This window comes from Antechinus flavipes, chromosome 5 (assembly GCF_016432865.1).
Source record: "Antechinus flavipes isolate AdamAnt ecotype Samford, QLD, Australia chromosome 5, AdamAnt_v2, whole genome shotgun sequence".
NCBI lineage: Eukaryota > Metazoa > Chordata > Mammalia > Dasyuromorphia > Dasyuridae > Antechinus > Antechinus flavipes.
The window spans coordinates 113,753,633-113,780,531 of NC_067402.1; the positions used below are offsets into that span (position 1 = coordinate 113,753,633).

The 26,899-nt window shown below is 44.8% G+C and overlaps 1 protein-coding gene and 1 long non-coding RNA gene across 2 annotated transcripts; one reads left to right on the top strand and one right to left on the bottom strand.

Annotated features, from left to right (window-relative positions):
• Nucleotides 1-223: 223 nt before the first annotated feature.
• LOC127564713 (uncharacterized) lies at nucleotides 224-965 on the bottom strand. The gene is made up of 2 exons (XR_007954343.1): nucleotides 884-965; nucleotides 224-570 (listed from the first exon to the last, which is right to left on the bottom strand). It is a non-coding gene; the product is annotated as an uncharacterized LOC127564713 (long non-coding RNA).
• A 78-nt stretch (nucleotides 966-1,043) lies between these two features.
• On the top strand, nucleotides 1,044-25,374 carry LOC127538616 (uncharacterized). Its single transcript, XM_051962405.1, has 19 exons — nucleotides 1,044-1,053; nucleotides 1,167-1,294; nucleotides 7,558-7,636; nucleotides 7,741-7,857; nucleotides 8,526-8,587; nucleotides 9,075-9,218; nucleotides 9,607-9,789; nucleotides 11,218-11,320; nucleotides 12,437-12,578; nucleotides 13,605-13,788; nucleotides 19,274-19,373; nucleotides 20,700-20,818; nucleotides 21,253-21,290; nucleotides 21,817-21,929; nucleotides 22,198-22,346; nucleotides 22,950-23,044; nucleotides 24,027-24,105; nucleotides 24,604-24,712; nucleotides 25,091-25,374. Exons 1-19 carry the CDS (start codon nucleotides 1,044-1,046, stop codon nucleotides 25,162-25,164), a joined length of 2,028 nt encoding a protein of 675 aa, XP_051818365.1. The 3' UTR covers nucleotides 25,165-25,374.
• The last annotated feature ends 1,525 nt before the right edge of the window (nucleotides 25,375-26,899 follow it).

Genomic DNA, 26,899 nt, shown 5'->3' on the forward strand with positions numbered 1-26,899 from the left:
AAGAATCAAGAAATCCCAAGAACTGAACATAAGCTCATCTGATCATGAGTTGCTGACATTTTTGGCCTTGCGGCAATGGGAAAGAGGCTGGATATGGAAGGACCAGTATTCAAATTCTGCTTCTATTTAATGAGAGCCTTGGGCAACTCACCTAAACTTTTTGTTGTGGGCTTCAGTTTCCTTATTTTACAAAGAAAGACTTAATGGGCTCTACAATCTCAGCTCTTTGGTCTGATCAGCTTGGTTTATTGGGTGGAAACCAGAGACAGATTCTATCTCTTCCTAACAGGAAGCTATCTGGACATGTTTTACAGGAAATTCTTAGGTAGTATATTAGCAATATAATCTAAGATTTGCAAAGCACGTTATATTGTATTAATGAGGAAACGGAGGCAGGTGGAGGTGAGGGGGGTGGGGGAGGTGTAACAGCGGCTTGCCCAGGGTCACAGACCTGGCATATGTCTAAAGCTATGCCCGTGGACTCAGGGCCGGGTGCCTTCTCCATTGTGCAACCCGCTGGCTCTAGATCACGTTAGATGGTCTCCGAGGTCCCTTTCACAGTGCAGTTCTCTGAATGGAAACAAATATAGAAGAAAGAACACTGTGTGCTCAGATTGTTGCTGTAGTACCTGGTACACAGTCGGTGCTTAATACGCGCTGAGTGTAAAGAAGGAGAAGGCTGGCAAGCTAAATCGGACAACAAACATTTATTTAGTGGTGAGGAGGAGAAAAAAGAAGCAATTGCAAAGCTTTTCATATTCTGAATAGTAACGAAGTGGGTCCCATAGGTGGTCTCTATGGATCAAGAAGCTACTATTAATTACCTCCCGGGTGCTGGGGGTAAGCTCCGGGCGCACAAAGGCACAAATGAAATGTTTCTCACCTTGGCGGAGTATCCGCGCAGTGGGTAAGGGGTTTCGGAGCCGGCAGTAGAGTGGTCAGCACAAAGAATTCTCGGGATGACCTCACAAGGCCGGAGAAGGGGCAGTCCATTCCCAGTCCTGGCTCGCTCTGCCTGAGGCCCGGCCGGTGAGCTTTTCAGGATGCCCATACGCGCCATGCCCACCTGGGAGACTTGTCCTTAAAGTCTTGTCTGGGAAGGCGGAGTAGCTGGGACGGGCGGACCGGAAGCTGGCTGGTGCCTTTCACACTCCTGTCCTTCCCAGAGCCGTCCACACCTGGCTGCCTCCATCACCCATTGGACCAGAGCCGGGCGTCGGTCAGCCGCCTGGTCAAAACGAGTACCCTGGCAGAGCATAGGGTAGAGGCCGACTCGTTATCCGGTAACTACAAGGTGAGTCTCCCGGGCTCTTGCTGCTGAGAACGGGCGGCGGTCCTTCCCCGATCCAATAACGGGAAAGCTCGCGGGGCTCCTCTCTCCTGCTTGGCAGCACAGCCCGAGAATCTCCCGCTTCACCTTCAGCTGAAGCTCATCGTGACCTGGAAAGGGTGAGACGGGCTTAGCCAAAGAGAGCTCTCTTCTTCTGGACGCAGGCTGTGTCAATAGATATTCTCCGCCAGCTCTGGGTGGAATTTCAGATAATTGACTTGCCTGCCAGACAGCAGCAGTGTCTATTATGAGTTTTTGCTTGTTGAGGAAGGGGGAGGAGGCAAAAATCATCCCTTTCTTCTCCCCAAATTATTCTCTTATGTCAAATCTAGTAAGTAAACACCTCAGAGACTAGGGATAATAATAGCAACTTTTACATAGTGCTTTAAAGTCTGCAGAGATTTTTAAATGTGTTTGACCCTCACAATCCTGGAAGATAGGTTCCTCTGCCCCCGCCCTTTTTTTAAATAGTATTTTATTTTTCTAATTACATGTAAAGATAGTGTTCAATATTCATTTTAATTTTTTTTTAATTTTGAAAATACATGCAAAGATAGTTTTCAACATTCACCCTTGCAAAATCCTGTTACAAGTTTTTCTCCCTCCTTTCCCTCTACCCCCTCCCCTAGACAGCAAGTAATCCAATATGTTAAACATGGGCAGTTCTTATATATGTATTTCACATTTATCATGCTGCACAAGAAAAATCAGATCATCTGCAAACATATATTGTATCTAGGATATACTGCAACATATCCAACATATAAAGGACTGCTTGCCATCTAGGGGAGGGGGTGGAGGGAGGGAGGGAAAAAAAAAATCGGAACAGAAACGAGTGTCAATATAAAGTAATTATTAAATAAAAATTTTAAAAAAAAAGACTTGAGGCAGGCAGAACTATCAGCAAGTTATTGCAGCAATCCAATCATAAGATGATGAGAGCTGTATCAGAGTGGTAGCAAAGTTAGGGGAGAGAAGGGGATGTACTGAAGAACTCTCACAAAGCTAAAATTAACAGGTCCAGACAAAAAGATTGGCTCTGGAGGGAGGAAGGTGAGACATAGGAAGGGTCGAGAATTGCCCCCTAGGTTGTAAACCTGGTGATGTGCTCAGCAGTAACAGGGAAGTTAGGAAGGCCAAAGAGGTTGGGGTAAAGATAACAGGTGTGTTGAGTTTAAGATGTGTAGGGGGGAGGGGAGATGTGTACTAGACATCCAGTTGGACCTGTCTGAAAGGGGACTGGAGATGTGAGATTGGAGATCAGCAGAGATGAGAGCAGGATGGATGGGTTTTACATGGCTTCAGCTGTTCTAAGTTGGCTCAAGCATTCTTTTCATTGGAGAGTTGGTCTTTTACCAAAACCCCCTGACCGGGAAACCCAAGAAGCCCAGGATCTAATCACAGAAAGTAAGAGACTGATAATGAGATGTTGACTAACTTTAAAAACTTCCACTTATGAAGAGTGAACAAATTCCTTGACTGAATTAAATGGAATTATGGCTATTAGCTAGAAAACAATTGACCACCTGCACAGATAATCTTTAAAAGACTAGAAGCATCTTTGTAGAGTATAACCTCTGTGTCTTGGGGATTGGGGATTTTTCTCTCCATGCTCTGATAAATTTGATAGAATTAGGGAATAAGAGAATAAAAGTTAAAGAAATAGAGATCCACTCTTCACACTGACAAAGACACAAAGAGACACTGGAGACCAGAAGCAGCTTCAAGAATTATAATTCCAATCGGAAAAGAGATAAATATAAATTCAAGGGAGAACTAGCCCTGGTAATTGAGGATCAAATCCTCAGGAAAGGACTTTACAAAATCCAGGAAGGACCTTAGGATCCTGCTGTATTAAAGACTGAGTTGCCTTCATATGTGCTCCATTTTATGCTCATTTCAAGTTTGTATCCACTCTTCTCACAGATGCTCCACATATTCATAGAAGATTGCATGTTTTTTAGCTACTTTTGTTACAATGCCATCTTAGTAAATGCCTTTTGTTCAAGAAAAAAAAAAAAGAAAAGAAAAATCAGATCAAAAAGGAAAAGAGAAATAAAGGGGGAAAAAACAAACAAGCAAACAACAACCAAAAGATGAAAATGCTAAGTTGTGATGCACATTTATTTCCTACAGTCCTCTCTCTGGGTGCAGATGGTTCTCTTCCATCACAAGATCATTGGAACTGGCCTGAATCATCTCATTGCTGAAAAGACCTTTGGTCACCAAAGATGATCATTTAATAATCTTATTGTTGCCATGTACAATATTCTGGTTCTACTCATTTCACTTAGCATCAGTTCATGTAAGTCCCTCCAGGCCTCTCTGAAATCATCCTCCTGATCATTTCTTAGCCAGTACCAAAGGGTTTTGATGACCACTGATTTTTAATATAGTTTTAGGCCTGGTACAGCTAGATCACTTTCATTTGCATTTTTTTCATTAATTCCCTTGAAATTATTGACCTTTTGTTCTTCCAGATGAATTTTATTATTTTTTCTAGCTCTGTAATTTCTTGGGAATTTGATTGGTCTGGCACTAAATAAGTAGATTAATTTAGGTAGTATTGTTATTATTATATTAGCTTAACCTACCCATGAGCACTTGATAGTTTTCTAAGAGATTAGATCTGACTTTATTGTGTGAAAAGTGGTTTGTAGTTCATATAGTTTCTGACTTTGGCTTGGCAGGTCCCAAATATTTTATATTATCTACAGTTATTTTAAATGGAATTTCTCTTTGTATTTCTTGCTGCTGGACTTTGTTAGTAATATATACAAATGCTGATGATTTATGTGGATTTATTTTGTATCCTGCAGCTTTGCTAAAGTTGTAAATTGTTTCTAGTAGTTTTTTAGTTGATTCTCTAGGATTCCTTAAGTATAACATCATATCATCTGTAAAGAGTGATCATTTGGTTACCTCATTACCTACTCAAATTACTTGAATCTCTTTTTCTTCTCTTATTGCCAAAGTTAACATTCCTAATTCAATATTCAATTCAATTCAATTTAATTCAATAATAGTAATGGTGATAGTAGGCAACCTTATTTCAGAAACCCTGGTTTTATTAGTAATGGTTCTAGTTTGTCCCCATTACATCTGATGCTTGCTGATGGCTTTAAATAGATGCTATTGATCATTTTAAGGAAAATTCCATTTATTCCTATACTCTCTAGTGTTTTTAATAGGAATGGTTGTTGGATTTTGGCAAATGCTTTTTCTGCATCTATTATATCTGCATATAATCATATGATTTTTGTTAGTTTGGTTATTGATATATTCAATTATGCTAATAAATTTTCCTACTATTGAACCAGCTCTGCATTCCTGGTGTAAATCCTACTTGGTCATGATGTATTATCCTGAGGATTTCAACGTTTATTTTTGTAAGATACTGATTCTCAGATTTTTTCCTCCTTCCCTTCCTTTCCCTCTCCTCTCCCCAAGGCAGCAAGCAATCTGATATAAACTATACATGGACAATGAATTTAAATATATTTGAAGGTAGGTCTTAATAACTCATTTTACAGAGAAGGAAACTAGGGCACAGAAAGGTGACATGACTTGCACAGAACTACACAGTAAATGTATAAGGGTAGATCTACACTCAGGACTAAGTGATATCAGGTCCCACTTTCTAAGTCTTGTGCCATTTAGCTGCTTCCCAAGAACTATAGCCCTGTCCCCTCTAATACTTTTCCCCCCAGAAGCTTCATGTGTAGCTCAAAAGAGATGATGACTATAAAGTGTCCTATAAGCATTAAATGGACTCTCTGAATATTAGCAGTTGCGGTAGGAGAAACTGTCCCTGCCTCCTTTGGGCTTCAGCACTGGTAGCAGCTCTGTGTGCTCTTTGGATGGGTTTTGAATGTACAAATCAAGCCCTGGCAGAAATTGCATCTGAGCTGAGTGAACTCAGAATGGAAGTCTAGGCCTTCCTCCCTAGGGAAGAAACAGCAACAGACAGAAATCTAACAGCATAATCTTTGCAATTGAAGGCGTGGGGGGGGGGGGGGTGTGAAGGGGGAAGGGTAGTAGGGAAAGGACTGCTGCCCCTGCATTTGCAGACTGTCCCCCATGCTAGGAATGCATTCCACTTCTTCAGAGAATCCTTAGTTTCCCTCAAAATTCAGCTTCAGGTCCACCTTGTACCCAAGATTTCCCCCTTCCCTAGCCTCTAGCCCCACTCCCCCAATTACCTTTCTTCCATATGGTCTATTTTCCTTAAGCTTCCCAAATCTCACACCTTACTAAGGAAATAAGTTGCCATGAGCTGTTTCTGTCCCCCATTTATATCATCCATTCCTTATCCTTTGATTTTTTAAAATCGTCTCTGTTGAAGAAATGACAATTCTCCCCAAGTTTATACTCTCCCTACAGCCCTTGGTCTCATCCTCTCCAGCAGATCACCCCCATAATCACTCCTATCTTTCGACAGTCCCTCCCTTTATCCTTCTGTGTCTAATCTCTCTTTCTCTCTAATATCCCAACTCAGAGACTATGTAGTCTTGGGCAAGTCACTTAGTCTGCCTCAGTTTCCTCATAAAATGACAACAGCAACAGGACCGCCTCCCGGGAGGTCCTGAGGAGCTGAGGGAACACTAATTGGGAAGTGCTCAGCACAGCACCTGCTACAGGTGTTGGGCAGTCATCCCTATGGGTCCCTTCATCACTGCCAGTAAGCTTATGCCCCAGCCTCACAAGGACCCCTCCCCTCACACCGTTCCCCTCATTTTTTTCCTCTTACTTCAGCCAAACTCTACAACAATGCTGTGTGCCTCAACAACTCTCTCTCTTCTCAGCCTTGGAAGCCTGTCTCTGGACTTCCTAGTGACCTTTTCTCGGTCCCCCTTCCCAGCACAGACCCTGCTTCAGTACATTTCTGATTTCCTGAGCTTTTACAATGTCTTCCTTTCGGGCTTCTCCTCCCCAATCATTCCTTCAGAGTCTCCTTGGCAGGGCTGCTGTCCATCCTATGCCCTGTAACCACAACTGCCCCCCAAAGCCTTGTTCTGGACCCTTTTCGCTCTAAACCTTCCCTTGGTATCCACTTCAACTTCCATGAGGTTCCAGTCGTCATCTGACTCTTCATGACCTTTTGTGGGGTTTTCTTGTCAAAGAAAGTGATTCACCATTTCTTTCTCCGGCTCATTTGAGAAGATGGGGAAACTGAGGCAGACAGGGTGAAGTGACTTGGCCAGGGACATGCAGCTAGTAAGTGTCTGAGACTGGGTTTGGATTCAGGAGGATGCGGTTTGCCGACTCCAGCCTGGCCTTCTCAGCACTGGCACCAGTCACACCAAATTGTGGGCTGCTTTTCCCCGCTTTCTCTCATGTGTTTGGGATATACTCCCTCCATCACCACTGGAACCGCCAAGTTTCCTTCACAACCCAGCTTCAGGCACCTCCCGCCTCCTGCCCCCCATGTGAAGTCTTCCCTGGCTTCCCCACGTGCCTTGCTTGCGTCCCCATACTTGTGTGAGTACCACACGTCTTGGGCTCAGATGCTGCTCCACACTGTGCGTTTGTCTCCCAGGACCTGCGCCTGATGCAGAGAGGGGGCTTAGTATGTCTTTGCTGATTGATTTTCTGGGACTAAAGAGGCTGAACAGTGACCTTGGGGAGGGAGCAGAATCTGTGGTTTATGGGTCTGACTCCAACTGTACAAGTCGAGCAGCCACCGAAGCAGAACCCTTGCAGCCAACCCTCCCTCAGGGTGCTCTTTCCTAAGGCACCATGTTGCCTTGTTTGTTGAGCACCCTTCTCTAGTGAGTGGTCTTCACTCCACATTCAGTTTAACCTGATTGTACTTCTAGGGGAAAAAATTGTTTTTATATCCAATTGCTTACCATTTTAGGAAGGGGGTGATAGAGGAGTGAAAATCTGAAGCTTGAAATTTTCAAATGAATATTAAAATTTGTCTTTACTTGTATTTTTTTAACAGAAAAAATAAAATACTATTAAAAAACCAGAAAACTGCATTTGCTATCAATAGGAGCAGATTCCTTAGTAAGGTAATAAATCTCTTCACTTAAAAAAATAAAATGTTAAAAGTGGTTAAGGTGGTCCCAAGTCCCAGATGGGGTTTTGCTCTGATGTGACCTAGCTCTGCGCCTTTACACATTGCCTCCCTTTACTAAGAAGGGATTGAGCAAAATTGCAAGAGCCTAGGTTTGGGAGGGGGCTCTGTATGCTTTCTCTCCTCCTATTTTTATGCCTGAAAGTTTGGTTTCAAGAAGTGGAAGAGCCACGTGACTGCTGAGCCCTGGTCAGACCTCTCCGAGATCGTCACCAGGCCCCCTGGTAAGCCACCTTTCACCCGTTAGCCTTGGGGGAGTCAGGGGCACCAAAATGGGGGGTGGGAGGCTTCCTCAGCCATGGGGACTCATGGGGCAGTTTGTCTTCAGGCTCCACCGTGATCTGGGGGAATGTCTTCTACGTGCTGCTCTTTGGCTGGTGGCTCTCCCTGGTCTACCTCCTCCTGTCTGGGCTGATGTTCCTCACCATCCTGGCCACTCCTTATGGTTGGTCTTCCCACAGGGTCGGGCCACCTCTGGATTCAGACTTGTCATCTTTGCAGTAATTTAGTGCATGGAGAGTGGGAAGGATTGGGTCGGGGGCCTGGGATCCAGTCCTAATTCCCATAACTTGTTATCATTTCCCTCAGAGCCTCCATTTTCTTGCCTGTAAAATGGAAATGATGGTATCATCTGCCCCATCCTCCTATACAAGACTGTTGTGTGCTATTTCACAAACTTAAATGCCCTCCATAGGAGTCACTTTTCATTTCCAGAAGGAAACAATAGACTGACTAAAGGAGACCCAGGCCCATGATAGAATTCTCAGGGACCATCCATGCTTATTCCCACTGTTATCTGCCTCCTGAATGATTTCTTTTTCTGGGTTGAAACAATGGCTTGGCAGAACTGTGAGATCTGTGGTCCTTGTGCTGCAGTTCTCCTCTGCCCAACCTGATCTCATCATAGCCCCCTTTTCCCTTGTGGCTCACAGAGCCACAGAAATCATCTGATGTAATCCATACCCGAACCTGAACCCATACCCACACCTGAACAAGAGCTCCTTCCCCTGTACTGTGAGAAGTGGCCATAAAGCCTTAGCTCAGATACCTTTCTCTGTCCATCTTTTGGAAAGGAAGGCCTTTTTAGAGCTCACTGGGTCCTTTCCCCTACAGGGAAACTATGCTGGCAACTCGCTGGATACTTGCTCTGGCCATTTGATAAAGTGATCCAGAAGGTACAGAAGGGAAAGGTGGGGTAGGGAGCTGAGGTGGCCAGAGGGAGACTCAGGCAACATAGTGGTTTGGGGAAGAGTGGGGGGCAGAGGGGAAAAGAGTGTGAGACAGAGAAAAATCCTACCTTAGGAGACAAGGATGTTTAGAAAATTAGTCTTTGTAAGCAAAACACACCTTCCTCTTCCTTTCCTCAGTGGGACTATGTAAGGGTTTCCGATTCCTTCTCCATGATTTCTTCTTGAGGGCTTGCATCTGCACACATGAAGGCCATGGGGCCTCTGATGCTTGTTCCTTGTAGGCATAAATATTTTCCCATACACAGATACTGCTTCTTTCTAAAGGTCAGTGGTCAGTGGGCTGTGGAGGGAAGGACAATCAATTAGAAATCAGAAAAATCATGTCCATGTACTTTGGCTGTATCTGGAAGTGCTCTTGGCCTCCCGTTTTTTGCTTTTATATTCCTCCTGACTTCCTTCTTCCTTCTTCCAGGAACATTTTTCCCTTAGGTTGTGCAAGGATGCTAGTGACTGTGACTTCTTCTCTGAACCAGAGACCACCCCACTTCTCAGCCACCTTGATGGGCCACTCAGGACTCAGAAAGCATACTCAAACCACCCAAAATACAGTCATTGGGTAAGCCTGTTGTTCTTACGCTCCCCCTTCCCTTCTCTTTTCATCCCTGATATTTGAGGTGCAGAAATCAGGGACCTCCTCTTGTGCCTTTCATACCAACATATTTTTTGAGCTGTGTGTTTTTGTATTGAGTTGGTCTCTTTTACTGCCTCCAATTTTTTCCATCAATCACAAAACGGGAGCAAAGTAAATATTATCAACAGAATAAGATACCCAAGTACTATAAGCTGTTTCAAAATGCTGTGACTTAGAATCTTTGCTTTTTTCTTCATGAAGACCCTCATCTGTGAGGACAGAACCAAAGAGCTTCAGAGTCCCCCGTATAAGTTGTGGGCATGGGATGTAACAGTACAAAGAGGTCATTTCCTTCTTGGTCTTCTCTTGCTAGTACCGAGTCAGCACTTACATCTGGCTTTTCCTGGGCTACCCTGTGCTGGTGGTCATCCACAGCCTCATCTGCTGCTTTTCCTGGTTCCTAGTGTTCATTATTCCAATTGCCAAGATGAATGCCAGAATGGTAGCCAGAATCCTCCTGGAAGACCCAGAGCAGGTGCATGTGCAGGCAATAAAGGTGAGGAGTCTTTGATGGAGGGGGAGAGGGCCACACATGTCATGGGTGAGTGACCTCTCGTAGCTCTCATGGACTTGGGATTAGAAGACCAGTGTCCATGGGCAGGTTGGGTATAGGCAAGTGAGGAACATCCGCTCAGACTACATCATTCAGTCCTTAAAGCAAGATGGGAAGGAGGGAAAAACAATTAGAAATCAGAAAAATCTTGATTCACATCCCTTCTCTAAGAATCATAGATTTTATAGATGAGAAAACTGAGGTTCTAGAGAAGATTCGTGTCTCTCCCAAGCTCACAAATAATCAGCAGAGCCAGTATTTGAATCCAGGATCTCCGGTTCCAAGTCTGGTCTTCTATCCACCTATTCTATTTTCCAATTGCACAACATTGGTCAATTTTTCTGAGGCTCAGTTTCCTGATCTGTAAAAATGGGTATCTGTTTTATCTACCTTACAAGATAGTTAAGGAAATCTTGGAAACTGAGAAAAATCAATTTATAGAGTCTGAAGTGCGCAGTATGAGTTTTCCTTGTAGTCTCTAGCCTTGCCTCTTCCTTCCTTCTGCCTTCGGCTGATGCTGGGCTAAAGCCAAATAGAGCCAAGATCTGAAATTGCAGCTTGTTGAAGGCAGAGGAAAGTTTGAGTTTCAATTGTTATTGAACCACCACCACCCAACCCAAGCCCTGGTGGTAGGGATCCTAGGATAAAGGCAGTGAGAGTTGAAGGGGCTTTGTAGATCCATTCCCCATTTTACAGATGAAAGGGAGTCAGTGCCTAGAGAGGGAGGTTAAAGTGATTTAGCTAGAGTCCTGCAGCTCATTAGTGGACAATGTGACCCTAGACCCAGGTTGTCTGTAAGTGGAAGGGCAAACATATACCTGGAAACTCTTTCCCCCAGAAGCCTCCTCTTAGTTTAAGAGATGCCAGAAATGTCCTGTCAGATCTTTGGGACTTAAAGCTCAAATATTCTGATGAATCTCAAAGGCCATTTTATTTTCATAGAACTGTTAATAGTAGGAAATGGTAGTCAAATCCCAAAGGCTCCAGGCAACCCAAGTCCAGCTCTGGTCTCTTCTGCCCATTTCTGTCACCCTCACAATAATAATGCTGCTTTTTTGGACCACAGGAAAATACAGCTTTATATTGACTTTCCTCTGCATTCCTATTCCCTCCCTCTTTCTAGGGCTCTCTCAGTTTGTGCAAAAGGAAACTTGGGGTAGGAGTAGGGAAGGGACATACCCCTGGCGTTCAGTGAACCAGGGAAGGGTCCAAGACCAGAGCCCACATAACCAACTCTTTGTACTCCAGAGGACTGTAGGAGGGACAGATGGGGTGGATGTCAGAAAAAATAGGTTTGATATAAACAGTTCTTCAGAAGAAACTTGCCCTTCTGAAAGTCTTCTTCCATCCTGCTTCCCACCCCTGCTTTAGCCAGAGACACCCAGGGACGCTGCCACGCTCCTGCGCTGCCGCCGTGCAGCTAGCTCCTGTTACTACAAGCACACCTTGGCCGGCGTGCACATCTTTGCCCTCAGTATCCTTCTGTCCTCTCAGAGGCCTCCACAAAGGCCCTTCGTCCGTAGCGAGCCGTGGCTGGGAATAGTGGGAACGGACGGACTGAATCTGGGCCCAGGAAAAGGAAGGCCGAAGGCTCAGCCCCAGCCGGGAAGGGGCAGGCCTTTGGCAGTGGCGCTCTCCTGGGCCTGCCCGGGCCCGCCAGGAGCTGAAGCAGCTTCTCGGAGGCTTAGCCAGGGTTGGGGGGTCTGGGCCACTAGTCGGAGACGAAGGGGAGAGCCGGGGTGGGGGGAGTCTTCATAATATTCGCCGTCAATAAAGGCACATCCTGTTTGAGAACCAGCAAGGGCTGCTGTGCCCCACAAAGCCCTGAGGACAGGGCAGCCCTTCCTGAAGGCACATCCGGCGTAAACGCGGCGGCCGCTGCAGCTGCACCTCGGTGCTAGGTGATTACGAGTGGGTGCAGGAGCGTTCTTTAAGCTTCCCCAAGTTCAGACAAGTCTTTATGAAGGCTGGTATAAGGACAGTTGAGGGCGGAATGCCAGCTGGTACCGGATTCTGATAGCCCAAGAGATAATTCTAGCCTGCGTAGGACCAGGGCTCTTGCCAGAAATGTAACCGTCATTCATCCAAGCTAAGTCCTGAATGCATGTGCACATTTTATAATCTCTGCCCCAGCTTCTGAAGCATCATCTTAGTCTTGGGGTGGTCTGACTCCCTTTATGGAAGCACCTCTGAAAACGCTGACTATTGTCATGAGAAGGTCACTTTAACTGTGACCTTGAATAATCCTTGTTTTACCCGTAGTTTTACGATGGCTTCTGGCAAAAATAAGTAAGCAGCGTGGCTTGCCTGACGGTATTTGGCAAAGAGAAGATAATCCTGAAATCGAGGGGCTCACGCCTCCAGTGGAGGTGTCGGAGTTTAGAGCCAAGGCTGGGCAGTGGCCAGTGGGGGAGGGTGAAGTATGGGGAGGCAGGGGGAGAAGGCCAGCTGCTGCTGCTGGTGGATGGAGCCAGAGGCAGGGCCCCGACCCCCTGTGAATAACTCGGCTGGTTCTGCCGGGGAATGCCCCCCTCCAAACATCTGCATAGAGACCCGAGCGGGGAGTCCTCTTCCTTAACTGCTGTCTCAGACCTCCTGCCGCTGGTACTCGTGACCCTGATCTTGGGCTACGTGGACAGCCAGAACCAGTACACGAGCTCTCTGGCCAAGTTCAGCCTCTCCCTCCTCTCCATCATGCTGCTCTCTTACTTCACCGGAACAGCTATCGCCAGGTGAGTGAGTGAGGGTCCCAGCAGCCACTTGGGTCTCCCTCTGCTTTTTGCAGAGGCACCAGGACAGTTGGAAGTGCTGGGCCTAGAACCCAGAGACACAGGGACCTCGCTCTGGTGTGGGCATCAGGCGCTGGGCCTGGAGGCAGAAGACTCATCCGGGTCCCACTCTGGCCTCGGACACTACTAGCTGTGTGACCTCTCTGTCTGCCTCAGTTTCCCCATCTGTAAAATGAGCTGGAGAAAGAAATGACAAACCACAGTATCTTTGCCAAAAAAAACTCCAAATGGGTCCTGGAGAGCCAGGACTGAAATGACTCCACAGCCACAGCGGCTCTGGCTTCCTCCATGCACCCTGAGTGGTCTTGGATTCAAAGGATATAGCTTTGAATTCAACCTTGGTATCTGTGCGATCCTAAGTCAGGTTTTTTCCCCATTTTTAAGAGGAAGTTAATTATGTTTATTGATTTTTGATCTAGGTTGGTGTGAGCCTCAGGAAAGGGCTGGGCACACCTTAACTGTAAGCAATCGGAATTGACAGAGCAGCTCAAAGGCTTCCGCTTTCAAATGGAGCCGGCTTCCCTGACAGTAACAAGTTCTGTTACCATAGTTCCTAGTTCTGGAGCCTAGGGCAGGCCCCTCTTTTTGCAGATCAAGATTACACAGGTAGTGTGGGATCTGAATCCGGGTTCTCTGACTCCAGAGTGAGCGCTCTTTCTACTTTAGTACAGTGACCAAATTGAGGCTGAATGACTTAGTTGAGGTATTGTGGCAATTTATGCACCAGCAAGGATTGATTCATGTCTGGGGTCCTCCTCAACTTGGAGACTCTGGTCCTTTGATGAACATTAAATGACCCAGAAATATCCAAGTGTCTTGCAGTGACCCCAGCACAGCCGTGTGCTCGGCGCTGACCGTCCTGACCTCTGCAGCCTGTGCCCAGTTTCTGTGCTACGGAGCTTCTGGGAGGTCCCGGGCGAGGCCACAAGGGACGGCAGCCTCCAGCCCCGTTTTTGTCTTGGTTCCCAGCATTTCGGCTCAGAGCTCTTTTGCCGTGGGCGCTGTGGTGAATGCCACATTTGGCTCCATCATCGAACTGACGCTTTATATCACTGCCCTGATGAAGGGGGCCCAGGAGGGGAACAGATGCTATGAGGAGGTGGTGAAGTCTGCTCTGACGGGGACCGTGCTGGGCTGCATCCTTCTGGTCCCGGTGAGTCCGGCTAAGATGTTTCCTTGCTCTTCAGAACCAAATGTGGAGGGCTCTGGGAGCCCGGGAAAAGCATAGATCAGATCGGGAGTTCTCATTTGGCCTGGGCAAACGTTTCCATGGCCCCGCAAAGGCCTCAAAATCTGAGACTAATTGTGGCTTCTCCATTTTCAGTCATCCCTTCCCTCTCCATATCCCATCTCCAAAGCAGGCCCATGGCCTGCTATTTCTGGAGCTGGACAGGGCCTGAGCAGACTTAGAATCCACTTGCCTCATTTTTCCGGTGAGGGAGCCGAGGCCCAGGTAGGCTTTGGGCCAACCCTACGGTCTCACAGATAATAAGCAGGACACACAGGATGGAGAACTTGGTCCTCTAATCCCCAAGTCAGCCCTCCTTCCCTGGACCCAGAAGCCTCTCATTAAAATCAGCCGGTAATCATTCATGCTTTTGGAAAACCGAGTGAGCCCCTCCAGGGCGCAAAGTGCCGCAGGGTGTCCTAAGAAAACGAAGGCCCCCTGCTCACCCCACTCGGAACATTCAGAGCTCTGAATTCTAAAGCCCCCTCGTTCTTCCTCTGGCCCCCAGACCCTGCAGAACTCGCCTTCACTCTGCTCCTATGAAAGGCAACAGGCAGCCATGTCTGCATCCCCCATCCCACTGCCCCACCCCCGATCCTCCTCAAAGTCTTGAAAACTACCAATTTGTTATTGAGTCCTGCTTTCTGGAGCCTCTCCCAGTTGAAGTGATTAAAATATATCTTCCTAGTGAAGAGATGAGGCGGGACTCCTGAGGATGATGGAAAAAATGGAGTCCGTTTATTTCAAGGGCCATCCCCTTTTTATAATGTAACAAAAACAACACTGTGCACCTGGGACCACATGAACAACTTGCTATTGTATGTAGTTTGCCACCTGGTATCACTCTGCCTTAATCTCAACATAGGTTGTTACTAGTCCCTGACTTCTCAGGAAGACCTAGAGCCCTTAGGGGAGCTGGGCAGCTGAACCAGACATTGTCAGCAGGTTCCCTCTGGGCTCTGAATCTTATACCTTACCCAGAGATCCCCCGCTGACTGTGACCCTCTGCTCTTTTTGTCATGTGCAGACATGAAAGATTGTATTTTAAAAGGGAGCCTGTGTCATTGAACCTCTGCCATGATCCAGGTGGATAGCCTCTGGCCTACCTTCCCACCCCGTCCCCCCACCTCCACCCCAAAGTCTGACTGGAGGTCTCAGTAATCCTGATAACTCAGGATGCTTCTGTTCAATTCACTGGTGATGAAAGCAGGTGAGAAGAGGTAGTCTACATGGGTCTTTTGCTTCAGGAGAGAACTCCACAGAAATGGAACACTTGAGAATTACTGGGATTCTGAACTAGGTCTGTGAGCTTTTTCTTGATTAATATTTTGTTTACTAGTCCTTTTTGTAATCCTATGTATTCTGTTTTATATATTTAAAAAAGCATGGTTCTGAGGTCTATAAAGCATTGCCAGACTACCAAGGTAAGGAGGTCTTTGACACAAAAAAGATGAATTTAGAGCATGTATTGTCTGTCTTTGCTATTTATATTCCCAGAAATTGTACAATAAATGTTTTATTCATTGATTTAAAGGAAGGTTGCCATGAGACCTTTTCTAAAACTTGGAATCCTCTTCTGGCAATCATCCATATTAAAAATCTCTCTAGCAGTGTTCCCAGAAGTGATGGAAGAGGTCAAGCTATGACCTGATGATGAATTTGCTTTCTCTGATTTGAAGAAATTCCTATTTTGTGCATGATATTTTTAAATTGGGCTTACCTCTAGTGAAGTGGCAGGTGCTAAAAGTTGCATTTGTTAACACAGCTGCATGACAAGTTCTTTCCTTTGTAATCCTATCTTCTCAATACATTCTGTCTCAAAAGATCAGACTCATTCCCATGGAGTCAGTTCTCTAAACAACAGTAGACATTTGTTAAGTGTGTACAAAGTATGGGGAATAGGAATCCTTGCACTCAGAAGCCTGGAGTGATAAAGTACCAAGAGTTTTTTGTTTTCTATTTCTCTAATATATTTTACGTAATATTGTCCATTACACTTGTGTGAGCCCCAAGGGGGTGAATATGAGTCAGATTTCTGGCAAAAGATGACATCTGAGTTGCAGTTTAAAGCAGAACTGTCATACTCACAGTGTATACACAGTGATTCAATAGTATGGACCAAACCAGATTTAAAAAGTGCAATTGGGAATATTTAACAAAATAAATAAGAGTGTAATACAACATAGATAGTGATAATTTGGGGACTTTTAAGTTAATATGTGGCCTGCAAAGATCTGATTTTGTTTGAGTTTTGATGTCACTGATTTTAAGTCTGGGTAGGAATTACACAAAGAAGAGGTGGGGAAGGGCAGAAGAATATTCCAAGCATTAGGAAAGAATATGAGAAAAAACTGTCCCGAAAGTAGAAATTTAAGCACATTTGGAGGAAAATGATATTTGACAGGAAGGAAGAGTAGTCTAATTTGGCCAAAGCACTGAATCCACAGAGCGGGTAGTATGGGAAATCTGCTGCTAAATCATGAAGGGTAATAGGAAGCCAGTGAAGAATTCTGGGTATCAATAAATCTGATAAGCAATAGGAATAAAGCTAGTAGATTATTCTAGCAGCTCTGTGACTTCAAAGGGAGAAAGCAGGAAAGGAAGTGATTCCACCAATCCAGGTGGGAGGAAATGGGGCATTGTACTAGGGAAGCAACAGTGTGTTGTGGGAATATAATCAATCAGTACGGCTCAGTATCCAGTTGGAGAGGTGAGGAAGAGAAGTCAACCATCATGCCAAAGTTAGTAAACATAGTGTCTATGGGTAAGGGGGGGGGGGCAGAAAACTTGGTCAAAAAGGAGAGAAGGTTTAGGAAGTGAGATGATGAGCTCAGGGTGGGACATGTTAAATTTGACTCTTGCCAATAATATAGCAAAGTGAGAATTTTCTTTAGCCCATTATAGATATAGGTCTGGAGTTCAGAAAGGAGATGTAACTGAATTCACTTTAATAGGTATTGACAATATGCCAGACATTGGGAATACAAAGGCAGCAATGAGAAATAGGCTGTAATTTCAATGAAATATTTTCTAAGTCTTAGGGGAAAAAATGCAGATCAAATATTTTTTCTCATGGGCCAAAGTGAAACTTTGTGAACTTATGGGTTTCCTCTTTCTGGAAGCCTCAAACCAAGGCTGAATAGCCACATATTGGGATGACATAATAAGTAGGAAGAGTCTTGTTCACATTTGGTTTGAACTAGTCGTGCTATAAGGAGTCTTTTAATTGCAGATTCTGTTTCTGTCCTCCAAGCTCAACCTATCAGCTTTGGGTCTTCCTTAATATTATCCAAATCCACATTCAGTTAGCATGGGAATCCTGTCAATTCTTCAGTTCTATTTCTCTTGTCCATCCCTTCTCTGTGACAGTGTCCAACTTGTCAAAAGTCTCAGCAAAACACCACAGCAGCTTAAGCCAGATTAAAATGCTTAATAAAAAAATTTTTAGAATACAACAAGAAGGATCTGTTTCTATTTGAATTAGGCACTCCTGCTCCATGGGATATCACCCTGGTTCACACTTTTACTGACAGGATCACAGATTTAGGATAGAAAAGGCTCAGAATCCATCTAATTGAATACCACCATTTCACAGGTGAGGAAACTAAGGTCCAGGGCACTAGAAGACCTAACCAAAACCTCACAGATAGTGTCAGAGTTGAGTCTGGGAACACACAACCTTGGACTCAAAATCCAGTGGACTTTCCACCTCCGTCCTCTGTACTATTCTTCTCTCTTATCCCATCATTAGATGGGCTTTCCTAAAGCAGTTCTCTCCTGTGCTCCATATTGTTCATTGGCTCCCCATTGTTGATGCAGAATCTTCTCCTGCTTACTGCCTTTTGGGAGTGCCTGTGTGTCTGCCAGACCCTGGAGTCATTAGGAGAAATCAGACTCTGCTTGTGGCACTCGTGTAGCTGCTTGGGCCCAAATTCTCATCCTCCTGATATACAGATCTTTCTTTCTCTGATCTCCCTCCTTCAGTGGAAAACAGACCATAGTGGAGCAGCTACATACAACTCCTCATATTCTTTGTGAATTATCAACAGTTTGACCCCGAGGCAAGGCTTGATGAACGTGTATCCCAAGATGTTCCCAATCCTGGTTGGAGCTAGTACAGGGCAAGCTATCCTTGGAAGAGCCTGGGCTTCTTAAAGATCTGATTAGTGTGTCTACATTTCTAGTTTCCTCCCTTTACAATCCATGAGATGTTCTAAAAGAATCTTTTAGAAGAGGGACACGGGTCTGATTGTGTCCCTCTTCTACTTAAGAGGCTTCAGAGACTCCCTGTTATTTCTAAGATCATGTACAAACTCCTCAGCCCATTATGTTTTCACATACAATGTATTCTAGTTTTCACATACAATGTATTCTAGTACTGGCTTTCTTTCTGTTCCCCATACTTGGGGGAACTATGTTTCCTCCCTATGTTTGCTTTTAAATTATCCCATCAATCAAGAATTTAAGTGCTTCAAGGTTTTGCAAGGCTGAATGTTGAAAACTATTTTTTCATATTTTGAAAATTAAAAAGTATTACTTAAAATTTTTTTAATAAATCATTAATAACTTTACAAAAAAAAATTTAAGTGCTTACTATATACCAGGCTCTCTGAATCCAGAAGCCTCCTTTGTAGCTCAACTCAAATATCACCTTTTAGCCTTTTCTGTTTGCTCTTCCCTCCTCAAAGCATCTTTTTACTTATCAAAGTATCACATACTGTGTCCTACCAAAGAATGTAAGATAGGGATGGCCTAGTCCCTGTCACGGAGTAGACATAGAGTAAGAAATGTTTTACTTGATTCCAGCTGAACTGGCCCTCCATTTTTACAGAATCACCATTCATCCGTGGATTAACGAATTTTCCACCTGTAATTGCTTTAGAGGAAATAATTCTATGCTATTGACCTTTATAGTGCTAAAACAGGAATACCTGCATCGTAGAATAGATATTCAATAAGTGATAGGCACCTACATGTGGGGCTCCATGCTAGACAATAGGATACCGTGAAGTCCAGTCCATCAAAAGGCAAAGAAGTGCACTCTAGGCCTTGGTGACTACTTGGACAGAACAGATGCTTAACTTAGTGCTTGCCAATTTATTGTGTTGGAGGAGGGAGAAGGAAAGAAGGCCCCCTGGAACTTTCCTCCTTTTGTACAGCAAGATAGTCCACAGCAAGGAGGAAAGGAGGTGCAGAGGGGAGGAGAAAACATTTGAATGAAAACTTTTCTAGTGGAAAGAGCCTAAGATAACAAATCAGTGGATCAAAGTTCAAAGGCCACTTCTCCTTAGACCTGTGTGTGCCCTTGGGCCTCAGGTTTTCTTCTGAAGAGAGAAAACTGGGTTGGATGAAGGATTCCCTCAAGCTCCTTCTAACCTAAACTCTGATCTGATGATCCCAATGTTTCCAGGGTCTCTGCATGGTGATTGGGGGAATGCACCACCCTGAACAGAAGCTTAACCACCAGTCAGCAGGGGTCAGCTCTGCCCTGCTCTTCCTCTCTGTGGGAGGTAAGCCAGAGGTGTGGTGTGGGCCCAAGGTGGCAGTGTTGGGATGCCCTTACCTGATTCAGGTAACAAAGTATTAGCACTCCAGATTGGAGGTGGCGGCAGGAAACATTCAATCAGGGTGAGGGTGCTTTGGGACAGCTAGGATGTGCAGGGGATGGAGCACCAGGCCTGGAGTCAGGAAAATTCACTTTCCCGAGTTCAAACCCAGCCTCAGACACTTCCTAGCTGTGTGATCTGGGCAAGTCACTTCACCCCTTTTGCTTCACTTTCTTCATTTGTAAAGTGAACTGGAAAAAGAAATGGCCAACCCACTCCAAAACTTTTGTCAAGAAAACCCCCATTGGGATAACAGAGTTGGACATGACTGAAAAATTACTGAACAAAAGAAGGTACTTACTTAAAAGGCATTTACAGCAAAGCTGAAGAAATCTTTTTCCAAGGGCTTGGAAGTAAAACCTGCCTGTGTTCTCTCTGCTTTGATTCCATTTCTTCCTAATTTAATGGTGACTAAGGGAAGAACCTTGGAGCTAGAAGGAACTTCACAAGTCTAGTCTCCAACTTTGTAAAATGTAGTTCACGTCCCCTATGGTGTCTCACAACTGAATGTATGGAGGGTCACAAAATTATGACTTAACAGCTAATGTTTGATGTGTACATGTATTTTATATATCTTTATACACAGGGTCATATAAAAAGTTTGAGACAAAAAGGGGCTGTTAATGGACAAAGTTTAAGAAGCCCTGCTCTTGTCTAGCTCCTCAGACACTCCCCTTTTACAGATGAGGAAGGTGAAGTCCAAAGATAGCGATGCTCTGAGTGCCATAGCAGAAACGGGGCAAAGGAGACCCAAATCCGCGTCTTTTTATTGTATGTTTGGGGCTCTTTTCTACTGTTGCCCTCTCGTCTCTCCTGTTGGTGTAGGAAGCTCCAAGGCTGCTCAGACTTTCCCAGAGAGGAAGCCTGCAACTGACAATCCAAATGGGTTCAATAGCAGGTTTCCCTTAACTCCAATTCCTACATCTTGCTTTTACTTATTCTTAGCCTAAGAATTAGCCTAAGAAACAATGTTTTTGTTCCTTGAGATATTCTAGGTCTTGATGTGTTAAGCCCTTTTTGCTTAGTACTTTGCTCTTTGGGAGATAGCTGGTTTGTTAAACTGGAGGGCCACCATGACTTTGGGACACATTTGCTTGACTCAGGAGATGTCTGGAGAACCTGTTCTGAACCTCCAAGACTTGAGTGTCAGCAAGTATAAGGACCAGAAGAGTGAGATCTCAGAATCCTAGGTATCCATGGGACCTGACACTAATTTCCTGGCTGTGGCAGGTGTGTTTGCCCCCACACTTTTCTCCAAGGTTTATGGGAGACTGATCTGCAGGGAGTGCCAGAATATTACCCAGGACCCCTCGGGGAGCTATCTGTGCCACAGCTGCCGGCCTGACTTGGTAGGTAGAATGCCTTGCCCTGCCCGACTGCCCAGAATAGGCAACCTCATGAAGTACCAAATATAATCCTAACCCTAAATGCATGCTAGCCCCAGAATCCTAATTATACCACCTCCTTTTCTGAGGTTTACAAGTCAATAAACTCAGATATTAGACTACAGTCCTTTCTATATCCTTTTTTGTATGTACACACACACAAAGGCAGACATCTCTTATGTGGACTGGGACAAATGGAGGCTTGGCAGAAAGGAAACTTTCTAAGTAATATATAAAACTGATTCCTCCATTACTGTGATCAGATTCAAATATATCATGGTCACTTAACTAGGACTTTTTAATTTTTTGTTTTGGATTCTGGGAGGCTATATATAAGGCATAACATGGAAGTGATAGGATAGCTCCTAATCCCTGCCCACCTGACTAATGCCTTTCAGATGGAGAACAATGGAACTCTCTACTACAATCATGTCCAGTAAGTAGGACCTTATGACCTGAGGGGAACCACTGGGTATCCTTCAGAACCAGGATCTGACCACTTTGCCCATTTCTCACCTGTTTGACCCAAATGTTTGGAATTTCCTCAAAAGGGCTAGCCTTGTGACTTTGAGCAATTCCCTTCCACAACCCAAGCTTATGTGTGCAAAGTGGATGCCTGGTGTGTGGAAGAGGCGCTGGGTTTGAATCCTAGTTCTGTAGCATGCCATGGAATTTTTGTCTTCTCTCTCTGGGCCTGATCCCTCAGTTTGATCTTTGAAATGAGGGGAACTGAAGGGTATTTTAACCTATGACTCTCTCATCCCCCTTCATCCTTTGTGGTCCGCATAGGTGGGACAGGGAGGGCTTCTGAGAGTTGGAAAGTGACTCATTGCAAAGGAAGTTAACTGCACCTTCCCCACCGCTTAACTGCCCCTTTCTGCCGTGGCTGCTCATTCTCGGCCTGTCCCCTCCCTGGCTGGGGCCGCAGCCTTCTCCCCCATCATGGCGGCATTGCGTTGCAGGCCGTTGGTGTACACGGTGTGCCTCCTGCTCCCCGCCACCTACCTCGTGGGCCTCCTCTTCATCCTGAAGACCCGCTCTCCTAGCTACGTCCTCCACAGCAACCGTGGCCCCTGTGAGTGGCCTTCCTCTGGGCTGCCCTGTCCCACCCCCCTGCACAGCAATTAACCAAGTTTCTTGGTTAGGAAAGGGGAGCCATGGGGGTTGGGCAGAACTTGAGGGGGCTCCTAGGCCCTTGGAACTAAATCATTCAAGCAGGAGTTGGGTTCGCCATGCCCCCAATCCCCAATCTTGAAGCAGCATACAAGGTCCACGAGGTCGAAGGAAGGAAAAAAGCAGGGGTTCGCTTCTGACTTCTCCCTCCTTCGCCCCCCTGCTGCCAGGGCCCGGGCCCCATCGCGGCGCTGTGGTTGCCTGGCCACGGTGGCGCACGCTGCTCTTGCTGCTGCTGTCCACCTTCTGCATGTCTGCCTGTGCTGACCTGGCCACAGAGCACATCAGTCCCATTCTGAAGAGCTCCACCGTGTCCCAGGTGAGGCACCATCTCTACTAGAGGCAGGGCCCCATTTAGGTGTCCAGTGTTGGAGGGAGAGCTTGATTAAGGAAAAAACTACTGGGCTAAGGCAGAGATCCCTTCCTAATCCTGACTTGGGGTCCTCTCTGACCTTGGTTCCCTTTTCTCTCAAGGGAGTGGGGTGGCCCAGCCCGCTCATTTCACCAACTCAGGGGCCCTCCACCTATTTAGTGTCCACTCTCATAAAATGGCTTGCACAAGGACAATCCCCATCATATTCCCACCCTTGCTAAGCTCAGCCAGAGCTGTTTTGGGGCATCTGCTTCCCCCTCTCCTTCGTCCCTTGTACCCTAGGGCTCCTAACTGTCCTAATGGTTCTCACAGGGGTTTTCTCTGCTCTAAATGGGTAACATCTGGGCCTTGTTGCCTTGGTCCAAGAGAACTACAGGAACAATCTGCCCCTGACCGAGTTCTAACTTGTTGTTCTAATCCCGATGCTTATGCTGGGCTCCTTTTTAGAGGGCTTTTCTTAGATGGAAAATTCTTTTTTGGTGCCTTTTGAGGTTATATAGGGGCTTAGCAGAAGTTGAGGTCCAAGTGATTTTCTTTTTCTTCTCCCAGTATTTTATAGGAGTGACTGTGCTCGCCATGGTGCCTGAATTGCCAGAGATTGTCAATGGGATTCAGTTTGCCTTGCAGAATCACCTGAGTCTCAGGTGAGATGCTACCTCTGCAGGGGTGGAGGGATGGGACAATCTGAAGGTGGTGTCAGACTCCTGGTGACAGCCCGCTTCCCACCCCAACCACATTCTCTTGGAGGCTTCCTGTAGAATATATTTCCCTAGTCCTTCCTCAGAGATCTAATGATCAACACTGGCAACACTGCAATTAAATTTTCAGCTTGAAGTTAGCAGGAAAAAGCCTTGTTATTGTAAGTGAAATGTGGTAGGAAATATCTCCAAAATAGCTTTATTACAAATTGGTTATTGTTATAAATTGGATAAAGAGTAGGGAAGCTAGGTTAGCCAGGGGAAGAGGCAGATGGAAATGAGAGGGGTGGTTCTCTCTGAGTAAGCAGTATGAATTGATGAGTAAAGATCTGGGTTTTAATGCTTGCTCTGCCATTACCTACTTGTGCCATCTAGGGCAAGATACTTAACCTGTCTAAACAAGTTTGTTTTCTTATATAAAATAACATTATAATGGATCATTTCTAAAGTCTTTCCTAGCACTATGATTCCAAGTATTCTGGGGATAACCAAAGGTTACACGAAGGGGTCACAGCTATTTCAGAAAGACATGTATTACAGCTAGGGTGGAATTCAAGAAATATTTGAGCTGTCCCCAGAAGGTAGATACTGTCTTCAGAGGATAGGAAAAAGAAAGCCCTTAAATACAAGTTAAGCATGGGATCATGTTTCCCAAATAGTTCTGGAAGAAGTTAGTTTTGTAGCAGTAAGGGCTGGGAAAAGACTGGTCTAATGATACTGTAAATGAAGTGCCAGAAAATCCAAGTGTGAATGCTCCATTGAGCCTCTGGGCCTAGAATTTGGGGCCAGTCTTAAGGCTGTATGGGGTCCTGACTGTACTTGCATTTGGGGCCCAGCTTCCTCTTTCACCACCTCATCCTCTCCCCACTCTACAGGTGCCTCAAAACCTCTGCCACTGATAACCAGCCTTCCCTTTTCACTTCTTTAGCATTGAGATCGGCAGCTGCATTGCAGTACAAGTCTGTATGCTGCAGATACCCATCCTGGTGCTGTTTTCCATCTTCTATGTAAGTTATAGTGGGAGTGAAAATAATTTTCAGGGGATCACTGACTTCCTCACATTTAAGAGGGCACCTAGTGCACTTTCTCAAGGTGTTTCCTGCTCTCAGGAATCCAATGGACCTCCCCTGGGAGACAGGACACTTCCTTTCATGGACATTCATACAAACCTTGCTTATATTTTATAGTTACCTTAGTCGTTTTCAGATATACATGTTCACTCAAGAAAGCTGTCAGAAGGCATAGATAGGTGTCCCCCCAGATTACTGGAGACCTCTCTTGGATTGGGAGAGGCCCAAATAACTCAATGTGCTGGCCTCTTCCTCCACTTACAAAATTTTGTTCTATAAGGATACAATGTAATGGCTGAGATGATTTAAAAGGGATATAATAGAACACTGGATTTGGGGGTGAAAAGAATTAGATTTTTTAAAAGGGACTCCCTGAGGTCCTAAAGCCTTCCAACCTCCATGCCAAAATTTAATGACTCCAGTTACTCCCTTCAGCCAACAGGATTCATGCTGTTCTTCAGTGACCTCCATGTCTATGCCAGCATGTTCAGTGTCATTCTTATGAATTATATCTTCATGGATGGCAAGTGTGACTATTTTCGAGGTAGGTTTGAAGGGAAAGGAGGAAAGGGAAAAAAAAATAGCCTGGCTATCAGAACTTCTTTCCAAGTACTCCAAATTCCCCATTTAATTCTAGGTGCTAGCTCAAACCTCAGGTAGAAAAGATGCATGATATCCTAAGTAACCTGGTAGGGGGGGCTCTTGCATTGATTGTTCACTTGTGGTGGAGAGAAGCAGGCAGTATTGAAGAGATATGGTAAGTAGTTCTACTTAAAACTAAGCTTTTAACTAGTCTCTAATTTCGAAGGGAAGAGAAAAAGTGATTTGAAATGGCTATTAGCAAAAGTTATTAAAAGTTCCGAGTCTGCTCTCAGGTTGCTGAACTATGAGCTCAGATTTGTCCCTCCCTCTCCTTCCTAAGGTACTGTGCTGGTAATGGTCTACTTCCTCCTCCTCGCTGTCTATTTCTTTGCTCCTTCCCCTGCTGGCTGCTGACAGATGCATTCTACTTGATTTAACATTTGGCTGCATTAGAGATCCATGGGATACTTTCCTTTGAGATGGAAAGGCTCATCCAGGTTACCTGCAGAACTACGCTGGGAAGCCAGTAGAAGTCAATCCAAATCTATCTCCAATCTTACACCTCTCCTCTCTTGTTTTTACATTATGGGAACTGTTAATGAACTAAAACTTTGTACTATAAAACTTCATTCTCCTTGATTTTGTTTTTAAGTGGGAAGGAAGAGACTTGGCTAATGAGATCTCATTTTTCCCTTGGTCATTTCTGACTTCTGCCACGTCCAAGGATAAGATTACAAAGAGACCATGGTAGAAGTTCCAATCTGTTGGTATTATCTCCTTCCCTATTAAAATATAGTTACTTTACAGAAACTAAAAGTACCAAGATATGTAAAAAGATGGAAAAGGTATCTTTGACCAGTTACCCTGCTGCTAGCAAGTGAAAGCAAGGATGGGACCATCCCTAACAAAATATCTATTTTCCTAAAAAAAATCAGTATCTTTTATTTGAATAACTGTTGCATCTGTGTTTTAAGGAGAATGAACTGTCAAAATAGTAGGGATAGAAAAGTCTCTCTAGGTAGAAGGAAAGATCAATTATACTGAATTCCCTTCTCTTCTACACATCCTAAATTCACATGCAATAGCATGTAGCAACAAACACATTAGAAACTTTGGAGGGAGAGAAGAAGAGGAAGATTGACAACATTTTTTTGCTAATTCAGTAAAGACTAGATATCAATCCTACAAGATGAGGACACTACTTAAAAAAAAAAAAAAGAGCTCTGTTAACATAAAACTGAGCAGTCTAAGAGTTGGTTGTGAAACCACTTTCTCACTGAAAAATGATGGAAACAGAGACAAGATAAACCACTTGGTTTTCTGAGTCTATGCAAACTTCTTTTATCTAAGTGGAAGCAAGGAGATATCTGAATGTTCTTGGAGATAGTACTTAATGTATTCCTAGAGGGACAAACAAAATTAAAATTTGAGTCTGCTTATGGAAAGTAGAACTTTGCCAAAGGTATCAAAAAGCTCTGTCCAAAAATGCTTTCAGGCAGCACTATTTTGATGGTTTGGGCAGATAATAGGGGTTTTGACAAATATATTAGCTTTTTTCTAGCACCCAGGAACAGATCATGTAGAGGAAGTGTCTTCAAATGTGAACACAGCAAAGCTGTGTAGCCTGACCATGGACTGTGTGTACTCCTCCCCTTGGTTTCTTAATTTCCAAATATACCTCCATCATCTCCTAAAGCACATTTTGCACTATTAGGCATGTAGAGATGGAATCATCAGATTCCTGACTCTTTACAATTCTTAGCATCAGATTTAACTCACTTCCTCTTCCTCCTACAGAGGAGGAAACAGAACCTCAATACATGTGATTTTACCACACTGCTAGTGGCAGAGTCAGGCCTAATAGACTCTGGGCACTTTATATACCTGTGTTATTCATATCACTGAGCTGGATACTATCAAATTCCCATTTAATAGATGAGGGAATTGAGGCCTCAGTGTTCACCTGTCTGTGAACACTGCTCACCTTAGCCATCCTTCTCTGTCCAGTCCCTTTCTCCTTGAGCATACTGCCACTTCTCCCAGATCTACCTTATTTTTCCAGTCCAATATTCTTTAAACAATACCTGCCATTTTAGTTTTTATATCACTGGTACCAACAAAAATGCTCTAAACTTAGCCAAGTTTTGGA

Excerpts from the sequence above, each read along its gene's own strand:
- LOC127538616 (XM_051962405.1), top strand. Across the intron at positions 1,295-7,557 it reads CGTTATCCGGTAACTACAAG|TTTGGTTTCAAGAAGTGGAA; the intron begins GTGAGTCTCCCG and ends TATGCCTGAAAG. Across the intron at positions 7,637-7,740 it reads GATCGTCACCAGGCCCCCTG|GCTCCACCGTGATCTGGGGG; the intron begins GTAAGCCACCTT and ends GTTTGTCTTCAG.